This window comes from Mirounga angustirostris, unplaced genomic scaffold, assembly GCF_029215605.1.
Source record: "Mirounga angustirostris isolate CCGP_5_RB_7025 unplaced genomic scaffold, mMirAng1.0.hap1 SCAF_1, whole genome shotgun sequence".
Taxonomy (NCBI): Eukaryota; Metazoa; Chordata; class Mammalia; order Carnivora; family Phocidae; genus Mirounga; species Mirounga angustirostris.
In genome coordinates, this window is record NW_026991709.1 from 128,823,735 (window position 1) to 128,849,230 (window position 25,496).

General features: G+C 41.5%; 1 protein-coding gene across 5 annotated transcripts in view; it reads right to left on the minus strand.

Annotated features, from left to right (window-relative positions):
- The window catches only part of COL6A6 (collagen type VI alpha 6 chain), a 136,959-nt gene that overhangs the window by 99,928 nt on the left and 11,535 nt on the right, over window positions 1-25,496 (minus strand). For all 5 annotated transcript variants that reach the window (XR_010410559.1, XM_064588002.1, XM_064588005.1 and 2 more), the window contains exons 2-6: window positions 9,201-9,299; window positions 6,324-6,920; window positions 4,448-5,068; window positions 2,798-3,358; window positions 1,466-2,023 (exon numbers count right to left, since the gene is read on the minus strand). Coding sequence is in view for 4 of the 5 variants with exons in the window: in XM_064588002.1 (XP_064444072.1) it covers window positions 1,466-2,023; window positions 2,798-3,358; window positions 4,448-5,068; window positions 6,324-6,920; window positions 9,201-9,267 (2,404 nt within the window). In the remaining variant the exon portion in view is untranslated. The remainder of the gene's footprint in view (window positions 1-1,465; window positions 2,024-2,797; window positions 3,359-4,447; window positions 5,069-6,323; window positions 6,921-9,200; window positions 9,300-25,496) is intronic.

The window sequence follows — 25,496 nt, forward strand, 5'->3', positions numbered from 1 at the left end:
TAATACTTAATCCATGTGTGTGTAACATATTCTATCTAAAGGTGCAGAGTTCCAAATTCCAACTCATTCATTCTGGAGAAGTGAAAGGTCAGTTGGTTAATGATTTAGTCCTTATGTAGCACAGTCTCTCTATAGGCCTTGGAAAGGTATGTTCCAAATATTAACTCACCAGTTCTGGAGAAATGGAATGGCAACAGAGTAGTCATCTTCCCTAGAGGCTCATCCTATTTCCTTCCTCTGCCAGCCACCTGCTTGCTATTTGGCAGGGCTGTTGAAAACTCTAGAGCCAATGTAATTACCCTACTGACTAGAGGCCACGTTGTACATAGCCATAAACCAAATTCTCAAGAAAGGCTGGTTCTAAAAAAGAAGACACTACGTCTCTCTGGCTTTTGGCTACCCTGAGGAGCCTGCCTGGATTACCCAAGGGACTGGGGCGGGAGGGGGGGAGGGGGTAGATTTCTCAGTGTTGGCACATTTCGAAGAGTTCAGATTTGTTCTGCATAGAATTATCAGGAAATACAATCCAGGTATATTTTCCACAGAGCACAGACTACCCACAATCGCCAAACCTTCCAGTGGAAATTGAACAGAACTGTTATTTGAAAAACACCGTTCCTCTCTTTCCTCAAAACTCCGTTAAGATCCATCTACTTCATAGAGATTTTTCAAAATGCCTCTGTCATCAAGCCCCATGGATCACAGTGTAAATCAGTCCCTTACATTTGCTGAACTTGTTTTGTCACTTGCATGACTGCAGTTTCATGGAAGGAGGATGGGGACTATACTATTTACTTCCTTTGAGGATCCATGGTTCAAGTTCCCATACTATATTCTTCTTTTAAATCACAGTGTTTTTACCAACATTATCTCAGTTTATAGAAGTATTGGTTTTCAAATACTGTAAAAACAAACATCTACATTGGACGTTAGGTCAAAGGGGAGCCACCTTGCTCGGGAGGTTATGCTCTTGTACTGCTTGCCTCACATGGAGCCCAAGGACACAGGTTATAGCAGGCTGGCCCCTTGCCTCCAGGTAGACAGACTCTGTGGTATAATTCATGCTCTAGAGTTCCCCATGGGATTGGGCTGAAGCTATACTCTAGCTGAGACCACCTCCTTGCTTAGGTTCTACACGTGCCCCATCCTGCATTCCTTACTCCCCTTCTGAAAATGCCTCTTCAATAAATCACTTCCACAAGAACCCCTGACTCAGCTTCTGCTTCCAGGGAACCAGACCTAAGATATCGCCTTAGTGCTCTCTGCCTACAAATGGGAAACAATCTAGGCGGACCAAAATTGTTCTGTATTAATTCAACAGTTCTGTTGAGGAAAGGAGCATTTTTAAATATGTAGGTCAAAATCTACTAGGATGAACATTTCAATTAAGCAAAAAGTTTGCAATGTTCAAATAGTATTCTACTAAACATATGTTTGGATAATCCCACTAATGCAGGACACCTACCTTCACGGGGGCTGCATATTCCAAAAACAAGATCATCTTCAATGTGCTGCAGGATATCAAAATTCTCAACATAAAAAACCATCTCTGGCCTCCCGCTGATTTCCTCAAGCTGGGTGACATTGGAACCAAACACCCCCACAGAGTAGATAATTATGCCTTCTTGTCGAAGTGCTACTGCTGGGTCCTTGACTATGTCCTGAGCTTCACCGTCAGTGATAAGGATGAGAAACTTTCTGACATTGGGCCGGGCCCCCTTGGCAGGGCTGAAGTACTGAGACACAAAGGTCAGGGCACTACCAGTCAAGGTGGTTTCTCCAATGTGCATCATCCGGTCTATTGCATCTGAAATGTCATTTTGGGACATATATCTGTTGAGCTGAAATTCCTCCTTATTGATGTCACTGAACTGGACTACACCGATTTGTACTCGATCTGCCCCAATCTGAGATTTGCTCACCAGGTTTTTCATAAATGTTTTCATTTTGATGAAATTTTCAAGTCCTATACTGCCAGAACTGTCCACCAGAAACACGATGTCCGCTTTCATCTCTTTGCAGGCTGTATGGGAGAAGGCAAGAAGTTTATTCAAGGTGGCTTCGGGTAAAAAGATTAATGGTAAACAAGAAAATCCAAAACACAAATAATTCTATGTTGAAGTTAAGTGTGAGCTTGGTAAGGATTGTAGCAAGTAAATAAAGCACTGAGAGGCAATAAAAGTGAGACTACTCTGTTGTTATTAATATATAATTCAGGATATCTTCAGCACTATTGACAATTTGGGCTGGATACCTTTTATTGTGGAGGGCAGTCCTACAGTATCCTATAATGCATGGACATTTAGCAGTATCCCGACCCCTACCTGTTAGATGCCAGGAACATTCACTCAGTTATGACAACCAAAAATTTCTCTAGACATTGCAGGTATTCCCCAAGGGGGCCCAAATCACCCCTCGTTGAAGACTACTGATACAGTTCTAAAAGGTTTCATAAAAGTTTTATTAAAAAGCAATTTAAGTAACCTGAGGTACTCCTTCAAAATCAGAAATCATTTGCAGAGTCTAATTATAAGTCTATCCTAGCAGGGATTTGTGGGGAGAGGCTAATCAATATTTACGAGGGAGAACTCCTTCAAACATCTTTCTTATGCTTCAGATATTAATTAGAACAACACTATAACGGGCTCCTAGTTTTGCTCTGGAGAACAAACACAGCTACACAAGTCAACAAACCTTGACTTGGAAATTTATGCTGTTTCTCTAAACCTGGGATGTCATACTGCAGGGAGGTAATTTATGAGCTGAAGTCAAAAGGTAAAACCACCATGTCCCCTACCTTCTTCAGCACAGATTTCTTGAACAACTTGGTTTCTTATGTCTTTCAAAGCATCAAAGTCATGCACGTAGTATACCCTCTTCTCCTTGCCTGCAATTTCTCGCAGCTGTGTTTGGTTGGCCTCCTTGACCCCAATGGCATAAACACGAATGAGCTCTTCTCTCAGTCTGTTCGAAGGCTCCAAGATGCTATCCTTGGACATGCCATTCGTCAGGACAACAAGATGACAAGGCACTCGGTTTCCTCGCTGCTTCTTCGCTTTTTGTAAGAGCCCTAGTGTGAAATTCAGGGCTGCCCCTGTGTTTGTGTTCCCACCCATCTGCCGGATGTTCTCGATGGCCTTTCCCAAGTCGTGCTTGTTAGTGTATTTATTGATCTCAAATTCCAAGTCCCAGCTGTCAGCATACTGGACAGCCCCAACCCGCACCTTTTGGGGAGCGATGTTGAACATCCCTACCACCTCTGACAGGAAGGTCTTCATTTCGTGGAAGTCTGTGGCCTGGGTGCTTCCAGAGCCATCAATGAGCAGATAAATGTCTGCTTCTTCAGTATCCACACAACCTAAAATGGAACCAGAAAGTTGGCTGTGGCCCTGAGGCAAGTATGAAGAAGGAATGGGAAGAGATGGGAAGTAGAACAATGCAAGCGTCTTCAGACAGAAAAATGGAAAATAGCTTCTAGGCGTAAAAGATACTCTGCTAGCCTAATGTAGGGAGATCTTAGCATCACTGGGACCAAATGAATTGCTTCTGACAGTTTAAGACTATTTGGATAGTTCTTGGTCATGAATCAGAGCAAATCTGGATACAATAAAATATTAGAAAGAAAACTTGAAGATGATTTTTACAAGTTACTTTCCTCATTAGTGAATAACTGCTTGGCAAACAGGCAAGCGGTATGCTGGGGAACAGAAGGTATTTAACGGGATATTGTGGACAGAGGAGCTTTCTTTTTTGAAAACTTGAACAAACTACTCATCTACTCCTAGCCAATTCACAAACCTAGGGGTATTGTCAATGGCGTTATTTGCATAGAACAAGGACACTTTTATAGTAAACATGCTAGAAATATTTGCTGATGAATGTATACATATATATGCACACATAAATTATATAGTATGCATGCGTATATATGAAATATTTAAAATGCATCACTCTCCGTCTCTCCAAACTCACAGATAGCAGAATAGCACTTCACAACAAATCACTCGGTCCTCAAACCAAATCATTCTTCCGGTTTCTTCTTCAAGTTGGAATTTGAGGATAGTGGGAGAAAAGGAGGGAAAAAGAAAAAAAAAGAAGTAAAGGCAAGAGCAGGGGAACACGAGAGGCAAAGGAGAAAAAGGAAAAAGGAAAAGGCAGAAAAATAACAAAGGATGGTGCTCTGGGGTGTTTAGAAGTCATGAAGAATCCTGGTAAAGCTGCACAGAAGAGCAAGTAAAAGGGAAATCCCTCCTCTCCATTCCAGCACCTCAATGGCTTTCATTCTCTCCCAGTTTACACTTCCTATGAGCAAGCAAAGGTAGGGAATCAGGAACTTATTCTCCCTATCCACAGCATCCCCTGCCAACCCCTTCTCTACATAGGCTACCTGAGAGACAGGAGACAAGAAAAGGCTCTGAATCATCCTTCTCTCAGCTAAGGACTTTACCGGATTTGAGAGTTTCAGTGCGCTCTGAAAAAACAGAGACCGTGTGCGTTATCTGGTTCCGCAGCTTCTTCAGAAACGTCTGGTTGTGAGCGGCCAGGTCGGAGAAGGTTTTCAGTTTGGACACGTGCTGCTCGGAGGGGTGAGAGGCGATCTTTTCTAGCTGGCTCTCGCTGGCCCCCTCGACGCCCATGGTGAAAATGGTCACGCCCTCGCGCCGGAGGTTCACGGCTGCCTTGGTCACATTATCCTCTGAGGGTCTGTGGGTCACCAGCACGGCAATCTGGGGCACCCCCTGATTCTTCCGACTGCCATTGCGTGCACTGAACACTTCCTTCCTGATCTTTCTGATGGCAGCTCCTGTGTAAGCCTTCCCAGCCCGGGGAGAGAGGTTCTGTATATTCTGGAGAACCTCTGACTTATTTAAGCCCCTGCTGAGTGAATTTATCACCTTCGTCTCATTGCTGTAGGTCACGAGGCCAACCCTCATGCAGTTTTCCTTTATGTCAAGAGCAGATACACTCTCTTCCAGGAATTCCTTAAGATATTCAAAGTTCTCCTGGCTGCCATTGACAGACACATCCAGCAGGAACACCACATCAGCCACAGACGGGCCTTGGCAAACTGTGTGGACAAGGAATGAACAAGCACAACTTTAGCTGGAGGTTCGGCATCTCTGCTCAGCATTACAAGGCACGGAGAACAACTACCAGAACCTGGCTACACACTTAAAGAAAGAAGGCCGTGCACAAAATGATCATGAAGCTGAGACCACAAGGTCCTAGATTCAAATACTAGACCTTAGCTCAACTCCCAGCTTTAATTTCCTTATCTGTAAAAACAGTATTTATCTCATGAAATTGTTATGGGGATTACATGTGATAATGTGCTTAGCATGGGGTCCAGTACTAAAAGTCACTCAGTGAACAGCTGCTACTGTGATAATTAAAATGTCATTAAGATCAGTAGGTAGAGTCCAAATATTCTTAAGTTATGGTAATGGACTAGCAATTGCACTTTCCATTATTTTATTTGGGAAAGAGGCTTGATATTTTCCTAGAATAAACAAGAAAAGCATTCTCCATTATCAATTAGACAATTATACTGTCTCGTTCAAATGTATTTAACTGGCAATAATGTGAGTTTCCTACGTTATTTATACTTGTACAGTTTGAGCAAATTGTTTTTTACTGGCTCTCTCCCGCCCCTCACCTGAATGATGTTCATAAACACCTGGCCATTCTTATTAATACAAGAGGACAGAGCTGGACAGCAGGTTGGAGGTGGAAGAGAACCCAGGGAAGCTGAGCAGCAGAAGTGAGGCAGTATGGGGCTGTAGCTATGAGGGTCTGGGGAATCCAGGGGCCTGATCTACCCAATTTCAAATGGCAGCCTGGCCTGGGGCCAGGCCATTTCACCTCGAAGGATCCCTGCAAGCTTCTCTCTGTAGAAGCAGGGGTTTGGTCTACCTGAAGTTGTTTCTAGCCCTAACATTCCGTGATTGCATTATGTGGTTTCAGCCGGCAAGGATTTCTTTAGGAACAAATTTACGTTTTAAATGAGCCAGTAATAAAACTACGTAGTACCGAAAGCCCAGGGAGGCCTAAAGCTCTGAGATAAGCTGGGTGTTAGAGAGGTATCCCTGAATTTTAAGATGTGTTGATGACATGCAACGTGAGACACAGAAAGCCAAGACTTGTGGGTTCACTGGATTTACAATGGCCGCAATCATTGGGTCCCCTTGAACATATGAATATTTAACATCTGAAAATGCAGTTCGGCTTTTGGGGAAAGGGGTGTTCATAGTTTCAATCCTCTTCCCATACTGGTTTTTCAAAAGTATTTAATCATCATTCCTATACATGTGCCCTAAACCCACCTTCTACAAGAATATCATCGGCTGCTCCATCCCTGTACTGGGTGGCGTCCTTGATGATCTGTGTCATGTTTTGGGAAAACGCGCCAAGGTCCCTGACCGACCGGAGCTTGATATGGAACTGAGCGGTGGCCATGGCCTTCAGCTCCTCCTCAGAAGCATCCTGCAGCCCCACAGAGACGATCCTCACCCCGTCTTCCCGCAGGGCCTTGGAGGCCTCTTCCACGTCATCCTCAGACTCCGCGGAAGCCAGGACCACCAGAATCGGGGGAAACTGCTTCCTGTCCCTCCTGCTGGCCGGTGCAGAGAAGTAGGTCCCATGTGCCTCCCGGAGAGCGTTGCCGATCCTCAGGGAGCCGCCAGTGAAGCTGAAGTTCTTCTTGAGGTGGTTCAGCATGGGGTTCCTGCTCTTGAAGGTGCTCAGCTGGAACTCACTGTGGAGCTGGTCACTGTACTGGCCCAGGGCCACGCGGTACTTGTGGGCCGCTATGGGCAGACTGCTGATCATTTTGTTGATGAATGCTTTCACAAGTGGGAAGGACTTAGTTCCCAGGTGATCAGAGCTGTCCACCAGAAACACGACATCTGCATACTCAGGGCCTACAAACCCAGAAACATATAAACAAAGCAAAAATTTTAGAAATTTACTACCCCGTTGAATGCCAACCATTTGTATAAAAACTTACTTTCCTTTATTTGTATGTTTAATACCTTCCCAATGAACTGAAAATAATAGCCTGAAATTAATATTCTCTCAAGAAAAGGAAGCTCTGTTTCTTGGGCTGATTCCTTCCATACACCCTCTCATTTGAACTCATCACAAATTAAGCATTACCTTTGTATGGAATTAATTAGAAATAGATAAATTTAGAGAAGTAAAAAATCCTGGGTTTTTATATCTTTAGTGGCTGATTCACTCCCCCTTTTTTGCTTTTAGAATTTGATCTCCATTTATACCAATAAAAATTTTAATTGAATCACATTGCTTTGAATTTGTTAGAATGGAGAAATCTGAATGATACTCTTTCATTGTGATTCCTCTTTAAGCAATGCCAACAGTGATCTGATTAACTTATATACATATTAGCTTTGTATTCCCAAGTGTTAAATTGATGAAGTTTAAAAAATACCTAAAAATCACAAAAATGTGGCAAATTTAAAGTTCTTTATAATATTTTTTGATGAACCATATGAGTGAGCATTATAATTGGTCAATTTATTCTTACATAAGTAAAACTTGATAGAAACCAGAATGCCTTAAGCTAGGAAAGGGATTATAGTTTTAGTTAGTAGTAACATCATAATTTTTATATAGGAATACAATACTTTGTTGAACTTTTAAGGCTTCATTCAATGCCAGGTTCAATGCTAGGTATATAAAATGAGATTTTTATGTGATAGAGAGTCACTGGATTTAAGCACAAAAATGTTGTTTATTGGTGATCTGCTGGTTTGAATTCAGAGTTCTCACCACTTTAGTAGAAGATCCATTTCCTGTCTGGGGAAGGGAGGGAAGGGTCTATCTGTCCGATGGTGCAGCTTTAAGAAAATACAGTATAATGGAACAAAGAACCGAAGTCCTGACTTTGTTATCAGCTAACTCCACCTGCTCTGTCAAACCATTCCACATACTTGGACCTCAGGTTCCTCACCTTTAAAATGAGTGGATTCAACTAGAAAATATCTACAGTTCTTCCTCAGTCAGATTCTGATGAGCTGAAGTGGTTGTGAGATAAATTCTAAAGAAATTAAAGTAACTTCAACCTCTTCCTGTCTACAATTGCTAGGAAACCAGCGTTGGCACCCTACGTGTGATTTCGTTCTCTTGATAGCAGTTTGATCAAGGCATAGAGGATAATATTCTTTCCTGTCTTCTAAAGAACCTAATTTCAACCAGTTTGAGACTCCTTTGATGACCATATAGCCAGCAGTGACTTTAGGGGAAGAAATAAGTGAGGGTGAATTAACAATGTCTTCCAAGAGAAGGCTGGAGCCCCTATGAGGACTGTCAGGGGAGCCCTGCCCAGGATGGCTTGACTTGTGGCCAAAAGTGATCTTTCTATGCATGAATAATGCCCCACTCCTCGTGTGGAGAAAGGAAATGTAGACAACTAGCACATGAGATAGAGTCATGTTCTGATATGGTCCAACATTATGTCTGAACCATGGGACAGTGGGGAAAAAGCACTGCTTCTCTTTAAAAAGCTTAATCTCAAGCCCAGTGAGATAGCAAAGGAAGATGTTTACGGAACAAAGTCTAGTTTCTCTCTTCAGAAGGTCTTGACTTGCTTCCAAGGTCAGAGTCCTTGAGAAAACTGTGAAAGCCAATATAGGTGGCCTCGGACATGAAGTGGCCAGTGTGAGAACTCACTATTTAGAGGCAGTGGCGGCAGTGAAGGGTATGTCAGTACTTGGACTTCATGTCCACGGGACAAAGACTACTGACAGACAGCTATGGAGCTTTCTCTTCAGGGCAAAAGCACTTTCTTTACAATAAGGAAACATTTTAAACTGGAGCAAAATCTGGATACTTAACTAAGACAAGGTTTTGGCACAAATGAACTAGGAAGAGACATGCCAAATTTTCTAGGCCTGAATCTAATATTAAAAGAGAGAATTTTCATACAAACTCCCAACAGACCTCAAAGGGGTTGAAATTGAGGACAAAATAACAGCTCTTATAGCTTTCTATCATAACCAAGGAATAAGGTCCAGAAACAAATGAGCTTTAAAGGAACACAGGTTGACATCAAAAAGAAATTGAGCTACATTAAAATCAAATCAAAGCAAAACTCTTAACTTTTAAGTAGGTCAAATCATATTATCTATTTTCCATAATGAAAATTAAGGAAAATAATTCTTTTTTTTTTTTTTACTTACCGGGATCTTTGTTCAGAGAGACATGGGAACAAATTATTATGAGGAACAAAATCAGCAGCATTTTCATATTATGACCTAAAATATTCTCCAACTTGAAATCTGAAAGGCAAAAATATAAACACCTAAAATTGTTGTGGATATTATTTTGGAATCAAGACACACACATAGGAGCACACAAAATTTTATAGCAAACTGGATGCAATAGAAGGCAGAATCCCTGAGTTTCTGATCTGTGAAGTACCTTAGGGAAAAAGATCCACAAGCATTTACACAATCATAAAAGTTTTTCCTGGTCTAAGACCCTGTAGAAACATGAAATTTTGGGCGCCTGGGTGGCTCAGTCGTTAAGCGTCTGCCTTTGGCTCAGGTCATGATCCTGGGGTCCTGGGATCGAGCCCCGCATCAGGCTCCCTGCTCTGCGGGAAGCCTGCTTCTCCCTCTCCCACTCCCCTTGCTTGTGTTCCCTCTCTCGCTGTGTCTCTCTCTGTCAAATAAATAAATAAAATCTTTAAAAAAAAAAACATGAAATTTTGGATTTCAATGGAGGGAGCCAGATGCATTCTAGTTCCAACAATACTTTGTGTCCCTATTAGTCATTATCCCCATATCCTAGTGTTACCTTCGGTCCCTTCACTGCTAAGACAATTCAGAGTTCATGGCTGGGACACAGTCTAAGACTTGATTTGTAATTTCTCTATCATGAACATGTACGTGTGTTTCATATTTGAGCAGTAAGTATTTTTAGATGTGGTCAAAATTCCTTGTTTTTTCCTTTTCCTACACTAACCATTTCCCTTTATCCTTAAATTTGAGAGAAGACATAAAAGTAGTGGTCTTCCATTTTCCATAATGATATCTTGCTCCTCCAAATGACTGAATTTGCACCAATTTACTTCCAACTACCTAGAACTGTGTGAGGCAAGAGTTTTCAATTCTACTTTGACCTAAAGCATTTTCGGCCACCTAGAATTATTCATTTCATAGAATAAAATAAAATAGTAAAGATATTGAAAATAAATATTTTTATGAAGCAGGTTGGGCTCATTTATTCATTCATTCATCCACTCAGTGAAAAATCAATTGCTCCATATTAATAAACTAGTATCTCTGGTCCTGCTGAATTCTTACCCAAACATGATTTTGCAATATTATATATGGCTGTCTCACTTCTTGTCAGGCAGGCTCCTAGTGCTTAGTACTTCACCCCTTCAGAAAAGGGACCTGTACCATGCAAAATTCCAACCCCATTTCCTCACCTACTCCATCATCCTTCTGACATTCCGGAATTTGGGACTCTGCCTTATTCCTTCATAAGCCTAGATGATATAAACTGTTCAGGCTGTAAGTCAATTTATCAACTTATTCCGAGGTAAACAGTGAACTGGAAAGGGCTCATAAGAGGTTGTTTTTAGTTCAACCCTTCCATTTTAGAGGCATGTTAGTCCTAACATGGATTGCCTAAATGAAAACCAATTCGTAATATCTCCAAATTTTCTACAAATGTGTATAACAACAAATTCCAACATTTGTTGAGCCTTTACTATGTGTCATACCCTGTGCTAACTGCTTTACATTTGTTCTCCTATTTGATATTGATAACAAACCTAGTAGCAGGTGATATTCTTATTTTGCAGATAAGGAAACAGATTCATAAAGGGGAAGTAAGTAACAGACTCAATCACATTGATAAAATGGGCCACAGTTGGATGTACAGCCCACAGAAGATCTGTCCTTGCAAACTGTTACCCTGCATCCCAAACTCAACATTGTGAACACGAAAAGTGTCTCCAAGTTTCTTTCTGAAAGTTAAAACCTGGATAGAAAAGTGAGGATTAGGAAAGGCCACAATAATCCCAAAGCAGCATGAAGCATCTGGAAATTTCCCCATGCAGATGATCAATACCATGATACAATAAAAGTTGAGTTGTTTGGAATAGCATCTTGCAAAATAACTTTCTTGCACCCTTTAAATGGAATCCCAAATCTGGTGTGTTATAAAGCTACACTTTGTGGAATCCACATGCAAAAGTTTCTCTTAAAGTGCATATGTGCCGTGTTTTGTGTATACAGTCAGACTAATAGTGGGCTAAGCCTCCAAGCTCATGCTTAGAAGACTGGGGATCATTTTGACCATATCAAAACATGAATGAACTGCCTATAATCTGTTTGCTGTTCTACTCCCAGACATGACCAGGATTTACATAAATTTTTAAATATCTGAATATTTAAAAACAATTAAAAAAAATACCCAAAGACATGAGTGGAGAAGGAGAGATTTACTTAAAGTAATAACATAAAATTTAAATTCACTGTACACTCCATCTTAACAATGAGATTGTTATAGAAATACTCCCGAAGGCACAGCTCTCTTTAATCTAAGTTTTGTTGTAATTCATTTATTCTGAATCAAACAAGCTGAGGCCAATCTACTTCTTCTGGAAATTGTAGGCTATAAAAAGCTTTAAAAAAATCTGGATCTCTGTAAATTTTCTGTTGAGAAGGTAGAATGTTTCTAATTTAAACCACAGCTGCAAAAGCAACACAGCCACCAAACCCTTGGCTTCAAACCCAGAATGTTTAGAACTTGTGCAACACCTCTCTTGAGGCTATTAAGAACAAGGGGTTTCAGGGAGACCTCTGCCCCACGCAAGCCAATTCATAATCTAGGACATGTCTTCAAAAAAATATTAACAGCCCAGAAGGGATACTAAAGAGACTTCAGCAAAATTAAGATAAATGCCATTTTTTCCTTTAAAATGAGCATGCAAGATACATCATTTCCAAGCATATGGGTTTTATTTTTCAGAAACAAGAATATTGTCAGCTGTTGCACTGTAAGAAACAATACTGGGTCTGTGCTGCAAAGTTCAGGATAAATTGTCATTTGCTTATTTACCGCCCCCCCCATCTCTTCCATTATTTCCCTTTCTTAAGCTGTTCTACTTCTCAGAAGTCAAAAGATAGAAAGAAAAATATCCAAAGAGAGACAACGTCCACGCTGAAATGCTACAGCACAAATCCTTGGCACACAATTGGAACAAATAAACAGTGAATCAGTGATGGTAAGCAATACAAAACACACAAGCACTCTTGGGGCAAGCAAGCTGCATAGTTTTACTAATGTCATGTTTTTCCTAATTGCAGTTTCTAGAATCACAAAGAGAGGCTGTATATAGACTGATCATATTGAACAAGGTCATTAGGACCTTGCCATTTTGTAAAATTGACACTCGTGTGGGTGGAGGAATATTTGATTCAGTGGAGAGAGCATAGGCTATAAAGTCTCATAACCTGGGTTTCACTCTGTTCCTCAGTGGTTGTGTCACTGGACGCCCCACCTCACTTCTGTGGGTTCCTAATCTGAAGCACAAGGGATTACATCCTCCAAATTCCAACTGTCATACATTACTGTTCTTTGATCTAACAAATAGTACTAGAAGAAAAAAAGTGACCAGTTAAGCCAAGAGCACAGTGAAATATCAAGCACATGTTCTGAAACAGTCTTAGGGAGGAAAGTAGTCCTTAGACAACCACCTGTGAAGGTCCTGTGTTAGAGGGACTACGACAGCAAGAGAAGGAGCAGGTCTCAGTTATTGACCCCTTCTGGGTCAGAAGCTCTGCTGGAATCCTTCCAGACCCAAGGACATCAACATAAGGGGACTAAAATTTCAATAAGGCAAACCTTATTTTATTTAATCTTGGAGTTAAATGACCCACTTAAAAATGAGGAAAATATAGAATAAATCCAAAAGAAATATAAAAATACTAAAATACTAAAAATTTGAGCAGAAATCAGCAACTAAAAAAGATAAAAGAAACTCAAGAATTGAAAACACCCACCTCACAACAGACTGATAAGAGAGAGAGAGAGAGAGAAGACACAGATAATTGTACGAATGAAAAAGGAGACATAACTCTAGATAAGGCAGAGACTTAAAAAATTGAAGCAGTAGTTAAAAATATTCACAGAAAACTCCAAGCCTACATGATTTTACTGGCAAGTTCCAAACTTTCAAGAAACATATCATTTGAATCTTCCACAAATTCTTTCAGAGACCAGAAAAGGAGGAATATTAGCTATTTCCTTTTTGGGGGGCCTATAAAATCTTGATATGTAAGTTAGACAAGGACAGTATGAGAAAGGAAAATTAAACACCCATTTTACTAATGAATATAAATACCACCTATAATATTTCCATATAATTATGGAAAGAGCCCAGATGTCCATCGATGGATGAATGGATAAAGACGTGGTATATGCACATTTGGTGCTGCCCCTCCTGCATTGCAGAGTTGTCACTGTGCCATGTCTGCAAGCTGGGGATGGCCTGTCCCAAGACCCACTTGCAAGGGCTAAATGATGGCATTCTGACCAGGAGAACATGAGCGGAAATGACGTCATCCACTTCCCAGCCTGGCTTTATACCACCCACAGGGCGCTCTCCCATCACCTTTTCCCTTCCAGTTGGCTGGAACGGAGACAATCTCAAAAAACAAATGTTGACAACGGCCTGGGGACCCCATGACTGTGTGGAAAGGGGCTGCGCCATGAATGTGTTGATATGCCTACTTCTGTTAAATCGCGGGTAACGTAAATTACTATTGTGTTTTCCAGTATAGATTATTGGGTTTATTTGCTACAGAACTAAATGTCCCTCAAGCCAAGGAAGCTCCCAACACTGGTAATGGTAGGATAGCACAAAATGGTAGGGGCAGGAAAGAATTTGTGATCAGGGCATAGGAAAATTCCCGAGGCACAAGGGGACTCACTCCAATAACGACTGTGAGGTCACACTGGAATTATTCAATGATCCAGCTGTATGCAGGCTGTGTAGCCTCGCGGTCAAACTCACAGACAGCATCTGGCATCAGACTACCTGATTAAAATCCTGCTTGGGTGGCCCACTAACTGAGTGACCAGGCAAGCAATGTAATCCCTCTGTACCTCTCTCTCATCTATATAAAGGTGTTAGTACCCACATCCACTTCAAGCGACTGCTGTGCGGGTTACACAGACTGATGATGCATGCACAGGAGTTGGTGCAGCCTCTGCCTTGCTGTAGATATTAAATTTTTATTCATTTTTATTCTTGTTATTGCCATCTTTACAATGGGATGGCTTGTCTAGATTGCTCTCCTCACAAGACCTGGCTAAGGAATACCCTGGAAAGGAACTCTATTTACTCCCTGTCCTCAAGTCCTTCCGTCACACATTTCCCAGCCATAGCATTTGTACAGACTGGGATAGGTACAACATTGTACACCTTTCTGTGCCTCTTCATGACCACTATCTCCCCAAATCCTGACAGCACACCTGTGAGGCAGGTAGGAATTTTTTTAAGATTTTATTTATTTATTTGACAGAGAGATAGCGAGAGAGGGAACACAAGCAGGGGGAGTGGGAGAAGCAGGCTTCCCGTGGAGTAGAGAGCCCCGTGTGGGGCTGGATCCCAGGACCCTGGGACTATGACTTGAGCCGAAGGCAGATGCTTAATGACTGAGCCACCCAGGGGCCCCTAGGTAGGAATTATTATTTGTATTTCACAAAAGAAACATCTGAGGCTTAGCAATGTTGAGCATTTCTCCAAGCTACACCATTCTCGAGGCTCTGAGGCCAGGACTTTTCCCACTACATTATATTGCTTTTCTTAAGGCAAAGCCTTGCATGCTCTCCAGTTCTCTGAGGATGAAGGAATTTTATTTTATGTGTTAGAATGGATCAGATAATCTGTTTGTTTTTTTTTTTTTTTTACTGGAAATGGTTTCTTTGAATTGTTTTCCTTCTCAAGAATATCAACTGCTGTGAATTTCTGCTCTTTACAGCAGATCCCGTTAAGTCTGAATAGAGGTTTCTCACCTCCAAGTTGCTGTTTTTCCCTGTTTGGCTGAAGCTATGAAAGGGCAGCCATACTGACACAATTCACAAAAGCCAACAATGACATCAGCTAGTCTGAGATCTGTCCAGCAATACCCAAAAGGACCAGGGAAGTAATGAAATATGTTGGGTCATTGATAAAATATTTATTCATTGCAGCCAAATCAAAAGCATACATGGCTTAGGATTGCAGGAAGTAGAAATTAGGTCTAAATGGTCCCCTTTAATATCCTGGCAGTTAAGCCCAAAGTAGATAGTTGACAAATATCTACTAATTGATGACCTCTTAAGTTTCAGGCTTAGAAAAGCACAAAGTAACTGAAGAGATTCAGACACAGAGTATCATTCTAAACTTGGATTTCTATCGGCTTTGAAAAATATTAGAATCTTTGGAAAATGTTCTGACTTGCATTAAGCAAACAAAATAAAGAGTGACTCATAACATCCCTGGTTTGACAGACTATAACGGAGCAGGGGAGGGGGGACAGGTGAGGGTTCCCATAAAGAATAAGAAAAGCAAAAACTTACCGAGTACTTATTGTGTGTCAGGACTGTTCTAAGGGTTACACTTAATCCTCTCAACAACCCAGTGAGTATCAATAAATACTACTCATTTTATAGGTGAGATAGCTTGCCAAAAGTCATATAGCTATTAATTAATAGAAGTGGAATCAACTAATCAAATGTGAATATAGTGTCCCCAACTATTTGCCTACACTGAGGGACATAGACCTAAATCTAATTGCTGAGCTGTAACAAATACACTAAATAAATAACATGCATAATTTAACAGTTAATTGTTGACTGTAACTGCCATCTCAGTAAAAAATTTGCCCAGGCTAGAAACAAAGGAGTTATTATGAATTCCTCACTTTCATACCCTTAAGCAAACACCGTTGATTTTATTTTAAGACGTAGGTCTCAAATCCAGCCATTTCTCAACACTTTGACTTCTACCTTAATCTAAGACACCATTGGCTCACCTGCATTTTACCAAAAGCTTCCTAATTAGACTTCCTGCTTCTACTCTCTCCCAACTACTGACTCTTCTAGGGTGCTGTAAGTCAAAAAAGGAGATAATATCACACATTTACTCAAAATTCCTTACCTTGTCCATCCAGGCCCTACATGCTCAGGATCCTACTAATCCACTGACCTCATCTCCTTATCTTCCCCTCCCCCACCCCACTCCAGCTTCACTCATCTGGCTCTTCCTTGAACAGGACAAGTTTGTTCTATCTCAAAGTAGAACATTAGCATTTTCTGCTTCCTTACTTAGCTTAGATGTTTATTTAAATATCAGATCCTCCTCAGACTTCTGGTTAGCAACCTATTGAAAATAATTTCCCCTTATATACCTTCCCCCATCTCCATCATAATACTGACTGTGGAAAAAATAAATTTGGGGTGTTTTAAAATAAAGTCTAACTAAAATATTTGACAACAAGATGGAAGAAGGAGGAGGATATTATTCAAGAAAAGCACAGATATTTACTAAGGTTAAACTCTGATAAAGCAAAAAACTGTCCAAAAGCAGTATGACAAAATACAAAATCATGACTCTGGAATAAATTCTTAAAGAAGATACAGTCAAGTACAGACTATAAAGGAGTGAATGTAACTACATTAAAATGTTAAATGTTTGACAAAAGGCATGATAAATAATAAGCAACTAGACCACTAAACCCAAGAGAAAAATGGACAACGGATATGAGCAGGCAGTTCACAGCAGAGGTAATCTGAATGGTCAACAAAAAATGAAAAGATCCTTAACCTTACCCGTGACAGGGAAATGCATATTGAAACAATAAGATATCATTTCCCTAGGAGACTGGCAAAAATTAAAGAGACTGACAATATTAAGGTTGATAGGATGTAGGAATATTAGAGCTTATGTACATGACTGGTGGGAATTAAATACATTCACTTTGGAGGGCAATTTAGCAATCATCTAGTAAAATTAAACATGACCTAGAAACTTCGGGGCGCCTGGGTGCCTCAGTTGGTTAAGTGACTGCCTTCGGCTCAGGTCATGATCCTGGAGTTCCAGGATCGAGTCCCGCATTGGGCTCCCTGCTCGGCAGGGAGTCTGCTTCTCCCTCTGACCCTCCGCCCTCTCATGTGCTCTCTCTCTCTCTCATTCTCTCTCTCAAATAAATAAAATCTTTAAAAAAAAAAACAAAAAACAAAACATGACCTAGAAACTTCATTTAAAGTGAATGCCCTAGGGTGCCTGGGTGGCTCAGTTGGTTAAGCATCTGCCTTTGACTCAGGTCATGATCTCAGGGTCCTGGGACTGAGCCCCTCATCAGGGTCCCTGCTCAGCGGGGAGCCTTCTTCTCCGTCTCCCTCTGCCTGCCACTCCCCTTGCTTGTGCTCCCCCACATGCTCTGTCAAATAAATAAATAAAATCTTAAAAAATAAAGTGAATGCCCTAGAGAAATTCTGGTACATGTGCACAAGAAGATTTCTATGAATGTTTGTAAAAATTTCGAATCATTCAAATGTTTGTGAAAAGGAAAATGGAGTAATTAAGCTGGGATGTACACACACATGAAGATGTGTTTCAGGTGTTAAATAATTTAGCTCTACTTGTCTTAATAGGAATAAATCTCAAAACAGAGGGAGAGCAGTAGTTGTAGGTTGGTGTGAATTACCCACAGCAGAACTCCCATTCCTGGATGAAAGGACCAGGCAAGAAGTCCCAGAAGTAGTATGGTGCCATCCATGTAAAATGATTAAAACACACCAAAATACTATTTTTTAAAAGCCTATGTATATTAAAGCAAAGGTGGGGATAACACAAAACTACTTAAGAACAATGGTTCTTGGGGTGCCTGGGTGGCTCAGTCATTAAGCGTCTGCCTTCAGCTCGGGTCATGATCTTGGGGTTCTGGGATCAAGTCCCACATCAGGCTCCCTGCTCAGTGAGAAGCCTGCTTCTCCCTCTCCCACTAGCCCTGCTCGTGTTCCCTCTCTCACTGTGTCTCTGTCAAATAAATAAAAAAATAAAATCTTCAAAAAAAAAAAAAAAAAAGACAATGGTTCTTAAGACAAAATGGGAATAGGAAGACAAAATGGAAAACAGGATCTGGGAGAGGGATCAAGGGGCTTCAACCCTATGTGTAATATTTTATTTAACAAAGTCTGAAACAAACATTGGGTGACGTTAAGTGTTAAATCTGGGTAGCAGATTTATTATTATTCTTTCTAGTTGTATATTTCATGAATAAGAAGGGAAAAAAGAATGCTAAACAACATAATGCAGGAAGTAAGAAGGAACCAACCAAGGATCTTGAAAAGGGAGTTTCCATGTCTTATGAAAACCAAACTGGTAAGGAAATTAAGTATCCTAAAATAATGAACAAAAGAATTTCTATTTTCATTCCAACATATGTTCTTTAAAAAAACTCCTAAGATGTAAGGATACAAAAGGATCATTGACAGTCAAGAAACTACTTGTTAGAATATGTGGTAGGTAGCGTCTGCCTTCAGCTCAGGTCATGATCCCAGGGTCCTGGGATCGAGCCCTGCATTAGGCTCCCTGCTCGGCGGGGAGTCTGCTTCTCCCTCTCCCACTCCCCCTGCTTGTGTTCCCTCTCTAGCTCTCTCTGTCAAATAAATAAAATCTTAAAAAAAAAAAAAAAAGAATATGTGGTAGACTGCTGGTGGGAACGCAAGCTGGTGCAGCCACTCTGGAAAACAGTATGGAGGTTCCTCAAAAAGTTGAAAATAGAACTACCTTATGACCCAGCAGTTGCACTACTGGTTATTTACCCCGAAGATACAAATGTAGTGATCCAAAGGGGCACGTGCACTCCAATGTTTATAGCAGCAATGTCCACAATAGCCAAACTATGGAAAGAGCCTAGATGTCCACCAACAGATGAATGGATAAAGAAGATGTGGTGTATATATACAATGGAATATTATGCAGCCATCAAAAATTGAAATCTTACCATTTGCAGTGACGTGGATGGAATTAGAGGGTATTATGCTAAGTGAAATAAACAAATCAGAGAAAGACAAGTATCACATGATCTCACTGATATGAGGAATTTGAGAAACAAGACACAGGATCATAGGGGAAGGGAGGGAAAAATGAAACAAGATGAAACCAGAGAGGAAGACAGACCGTAAGAGACTCTTAATCTCAGGAAACAAACTGAGGGTTGCTGGAGTGGAGGGCATTGGGAGGGATGGGGTGGCTAGGGTGATGGACATTGGGGAGGGTATGTGCTATGGTGAGCACTGTATATTGTGTAAGACTGATGATATAGACTGGTACCCCTGAAACAAATAATATATGTTAATTTAAAAAATTAAAAAAAAATAGAATATGTGGTAGATTAAACACAGCCATGAATTCTTTGCTACTGCTCCCACTGAAAAGGGGATCTAATTTCCCTCACTTTGAAGCTGGGTTGCCTTATGACTTACTTGATCAATAGAATGTGGCACAAGCAATGTCTTGAAACTTTTAATACTAGGTCATAAGAAGCCTTGTGGCTTCCACTCAGGCTCATGAAATTCTTGGAGCATGAGAAGCAGCAGCCAATCATCAGGTAAGAAGTTCCACAATTCTGGGACCGCCATATTATGAAGCCCAAGCTGGCCCCATGAAGGCGCTATGTGGGGAGAAAAGAGAGAGATGCTTCACCATATGATCCAGCCATCCAGTCCAGGTACCAGATAGGTGATTGAAAAGGCTTTCTGTTGACTCCAGCCCCAGCCACCACCTGACTGAGACCTTGAGCAAGAACTGTCTGGGATAGACCAGTCAACCCATACAACCATGAGACGTAAATTATTTTTAGGCCACTATATTTTGGAACGGTTTGTTTTGCAAAATTAGATAACTGCTACCAAGAGGAAGGTCCAGGCTGGTTTTTTTTTTTGAAATGCTGAGTTTGAGATGTCCACATGTCATGTAAATGGAGACATCCTGCAGACAGATGGACACATAGTATTATGGCCCTAGTGATCATCTTCATACTCATGAGTACAGTCACATGCTTTGGCCCAACAGTACATTGGCCCTTGGGAATACAAATCCACTAAAAACACACCTGGACCTCATGAACTCAGTCTGATAGGGGAGGAAGGGAGGCAAATCTGTGCTATGCTGCTGGTGAGCAAGTCCAGAGGACTACAGGGAATCAGAAAAGAAGCATCTTGTTGCCTTGGGAGGGAAGGGGGCTTAGGGGTGCAGAGAGAATTTTTCTGGAAGAGGACTGCTTCAGCCAGTTCTGAAGGACAGGTACTTGATCTCAAGCATGAGTGCTCCCTAAGGAAATAAAGATGTTGACAACAGGGGTAGTAGAGTTATTGATGAATGCCATCATTTCCAGGAACTTGAGACCAATAATTAGGCAAATTGCATTGCCTTGGCAACTGCCCCATTAGGTAATGTCTATATTAATCTCCAAAGGACACAGGAAGGACCCTGCCTACATTACTTTAAAAGCTATCAGAAAAAGAAAATAAATTAAACAAAATGCAAAATACAGTATGCAAATTCATGTACTTGTTTGTTCATTTAACATTTTTCAAGGTCATATTTCATCCTAAACTCCCCCTGTACTGGTTATTCTCTTACAAAAAAGATATAAAAGCCATAGTTTTGCCTTTTTTAGGGGGAAGGCCTTTATTTTTATAGTTCAAAAAGTGCTTGGCCTTATAACCACTCTATGAAGTAGACCTGACTATTCCCATTTTATAGCTATTAATACTGAAACTCAGGAAGATTGAGTGACTATCTCAAGGTCACTAACTGGCAAACAGCAGGATTTGGACTCAAAATTATCCACTCCTCCTGTGAGGGTAGCCCCTTGCTTTGAGGGGGTTCAGTGTAAGTGGGCAAACATAGTACACACACGTAGAGTTGTGACAAGACCATTGAAAAACAGTATGATCAAGTGAAATGGGCACAAGGGAAAGACAGGCACAGAAGTGGGATCTGAAGGAGGGAGGACTGGGAGGGCCAGCTTTGGTGGCAGTGGGTTTTGAGCTAGATTTTGTGTCAAGTGATAAACTGCTTTTGATAGGGAAGGGGCAAACGTGTGGGCCACACAGGCAGCAGGGCAACGCTGGTTTAATGGGTGTGCACTAGAGAGAAACAGCTCCTGCATTTTCACAGTTACTTATAGCAGTGGTTCTCAATTGGAGATTTTGTCCTCACAGGACATTTGGCAATGTTTGAAAAGATTTTTTATTTTTCCTGCTGGGGGAGGGGGCAGTGCTACGGGCATCTAGCGGGTAGAGGCCAGGGATGCTGCTGAACATCCTACAACGCACAGGACAGTCCTCCACAACAAAGAATTATCTTAACCAAAATGTCAATAGCTGGAAAACTACACAGGTTGAGAAATTCTGACCTATACATCTTTACCACATTATATTAGGGCTTTCAAGAGAACTAGAACCAATAGGGTGTGTGTAATATAGAGAGAGTGTGTATGTGTGTCTTTCTGTGGAAAGAGAAGGACTTGACTCATGTGAGGTGGGGACTGGCAAAAGAAGTCTTGAGGGCGGGCTGAAAATTCTGGCAGGAGCGGATGTCACAGTTTTGAGTGGGAGGACAGTCCTCCCTGGAGACTTGTGAGCCTCAGTATTCCCTTGTAAAGTCTTCAACTGATCTGGATGAGGCCACTCAAATTATGGAGGGTAAGCTGCTTTACCCAAAGTCCGGTGATTTAGAGGTTAGTCACTTCTATACAATCTCTTTACAGTAACATCTTGGTTAGTGTTTGGCCAAATATCTGGGCACCAGAGCCTTACCAAGTTGACACATATAGTTAATCATCACACACATTTAACTTTAGAAATCCTATGAGGCAAAGATTTTATCCTTGTTTTAAAGATAAAGAAGGTACAAAAAAGAGCTACCGATGGCCAAGAGACACATGGAAAGATGCTCAACATCACTCAATAGAGATATTCAAATCAAAACCACAGTGAGGTATCACCTCACATCTGTCAAAATGGCCTGACTAAAAATGACAAGAAACACGTGTTGGTAAGGATGTGGAGGAAAAGGAACTCTCACGCACTGTTGGTGGAAATGCAAACTGCTGCAGCCACTGTGGAAGACAGTGTGGAGAGCCCTCAAAAATTAAAAATAGAAGTGCCACATGATCAGTAATTCCACTACTGGGTATTTATCCAAAGAATGCAAAAATACAAATTTGAAAAGATATATGTACCCCTATGTTTATTGCAGCATTATTTACAATACCCAAGATATGGGAGCAGCCCAAGTGTCCATCCATAGATAAATGGAATACTAGTCAGCCATAAAAAGAATGAAATTTTGCTATTTGTGACGACATGGACGGACCTAGAGGGCATTATACTAAGTGAAATAAATCAAAGACAAATATCATAGGATTTCACTTATATGTGGAATCTAAAAAAGCAAAAACAAAAAGCAGAAATAGACCCATGAATACAGAGATCAAACCAATGGTAACCAGAAGGGAGGAGGGTGGGGATGGGGAAAATGGGTGAAGGGGAGAGGGAGACACAGGCTTCCAGTTATGGAATTAATGAGTCACGGAAATAAAAGGCACAGGATAGGGAATATAGTCACTGATACTGTAATACCATTGTATGGTGACAGATGGTATTACATTTGTGGTGAGCATAGCAGAACATATAGAGTCGTGAGATCACTGTATTGTACCCCCGAAACTAATCTAACACTGTGTGTCAACTAAACTTCCATAAAAAATACATATATATGTAAAGGTAAAAAAATAAAGATGAAGGAAGTAATTTCAGAGAAGTTAATGAATGCCCACATTTGCACAGCTAATACTACTGTTAACGTATTTTGAGCACTCCCTGTGAGCAGGTGTTGTGTTAACAGCTATTGTTAATCCAATTAAGGTGGCTACTATTTTTATCACCACCATTTTATAGAGGAAAACACGGAGATACAGAAAGGCAATGTAAATTTCCCAGAGCCAAACAATTTTTAAGCAACAGAGCCAGGAGTTGAAGCCAGGCAGCCTGGCTTTAGGGCCCATACCCTCCTAACCTGTGGTCCTTACCCAGAATTGCCAGGAGGACTAATTGAAACAAATTATGGGGTCACATCCCTGAGACTGAATCAGCAAGTCTGGGATGAGCCCAAAGATTTGCATTTCTAACAATCTCCCAGGTGATGCTAATGTGACATGCCTGGAGACCTGCTTTGGGAACAATCACTCTCGAGTACTGTGCTACACTCTGCTTTAAATAAGAACAGCAGTACTGGGCCAAAGTGCATTCACTCCACAAATATTCTTGAGGCCCTGCCATAGACAAGCATAGAAGTTCTGGTCACCAATCGGGGTGTGTGTGTGTGTGTTGGAGGGTGCGTTCCACACCTCTGAACATTCACTAATACCAGCTGCGTGTCCTACAATCCAACTCAATTCTGATACTACCCACCTAGAGATCATGTCAGATCCCACAGGTTAAGGGCTCAGTCCCACAAAACTCCCCCTCACCACCCCCACTTCAGATGCCAATGGCAAGTCCAAGTTGTTAATCTGGGCTTCTGACCCGCTGGCTATAAATCAGACGTTCCCATGACCCTCTCCTTGGGATCAATTAATTTGCTAGCGTGGCCCACAGAACTCAGGGAAACATTTTACTTACTGGGTTTTCAGCTTGTTGTGAAAGGACAGAACTCAGGAAAGCCAGATGGAAGACAAGCATGGGGAAAAGGCGAACTTCAATGCCCTCCATGAGCGTGCCATTCCCCCCCGGCATCTCCACGAATTCAGCAACCTGGAAGTTCTCCAAACCCACTCCTTTTAGGTTTTTAATGAAGGCTTTATTACATAGGCATGGTTGATTAGGTCACTGACCATCGCTGATTGGTTCAACCTCCAGTCCTCTTCCCTTCTGGAAATCAGGGGGTGGAACTAAAAGTTTCAACCCTCTCTTCCTGGTTGGTTTCCCTGGCAACCAGCCCCCTTCCTTAGGTGCTTTCAATAAGTCAACTATATTAACGTAAACCCAGTTCTGGTGGAAAGGGACTCATTATGAGTAACGAGACGCCGTTTCACCTTTACAGCTCAGGAACTGAGGACAAGAGACCAAATAGTGTAACAAAAGATGCTTCCCATTGCTCTTATTGCTCAAGAAAATCCAAGGATTTGGGGAACTGTGAGCCAGGAACTATAGATGAAGACCAAAATACATATTTATTATAAATCACAATATCGCAACAGGTAAAAGAGATAAAACGATGAGAAGCCAATCATGGTCCCTGCCGTCATGACTTCTCCCAGGCCTGGAGGATGTCTGTATAGACAGAAAGAGCCTAAGCTTTGACGGGGCACCCTACGAGGGGCAGGAAGTGCTCCCAGCAGGGGCCTCTCCCCTGATTGTGGGGTCAGTGAGGACACCCCAGAAGAAGCAGACAGCTAAACTGAGACCTGACATAGAAGCAGGAATTAGGAGATTCTAAGGGGGAAATGAAGTGTGTCCAAAGCGGTGGGGGGACTAGCATGCACCTGCAGAGGCCCAGCCGGGAAGGAAGGGCTCGCACATTGGCGGAACCAAAGGCAGTTCAGTGGTTAAAGTCACAAAATTTTGCCTACAGTGCCTTAGCACATCATCATATAATCTGTACCTCTTCTATGCTTCATTTTCCTCATCTGAATAATAGCGATGAAAATACATATTTCTTGGATTCAAAGTGCACACTGACCACCACCCCCATTTTAACATTCATGAAACCAGAATCTGTTACTATAGATTTGTACATTCCCTGCTACATTTCCCCTTCCTGGAAAGCTTTTGGGCAACTGATGGTGTCTCAGAATTAAGGAAAGGTGAGTTATTTTTTACCTTCCCTACCTCCTGGGGCTAAGAGAATACAGACTATCAAATAAGATGCAGGCCTACAGTGGCTCTCAGCCCAGGCTGCACCTTAGGATCACCTAGGCAGCTTTTCAACTTTACCCATGCCTTGGCTCCAACCCCAAGGATCCTGATTTTATTGAGCCAGAATAGGGGCCTCATGGATATTTTTTGAAACCCAGGTGATTCTAACGTACAGTCAAGGTTGAGAACTGATAGCACCTTATCCTATGGCAGGAGCCAGCAAACTACCTCCTTCAAGCCAAATCTGACTGTTTTGCTAAACACAGTTTTACTGGAACAGTCACACCCATACATTTACATGTTTTCTATGGCAGCTTTTACATCACAATGGCCCCGTGGAATAGTTGCAGCAGAGACAGTGTGACCTACAAAGTCTAAGATTTGCCTTCTCTATCTCTCTACAGAAAGAACTTTGCCAACCCTGGTCCTGTACTGTTGCTATGCAAAGTGTGGTTCGGGCTAAGCATCTTCAGCGTGGCTGGGAGCTGGTTGGAAATGCTGAATCCCAGCTTTAGTGCATTAGTCTGCAGTGGAACAAG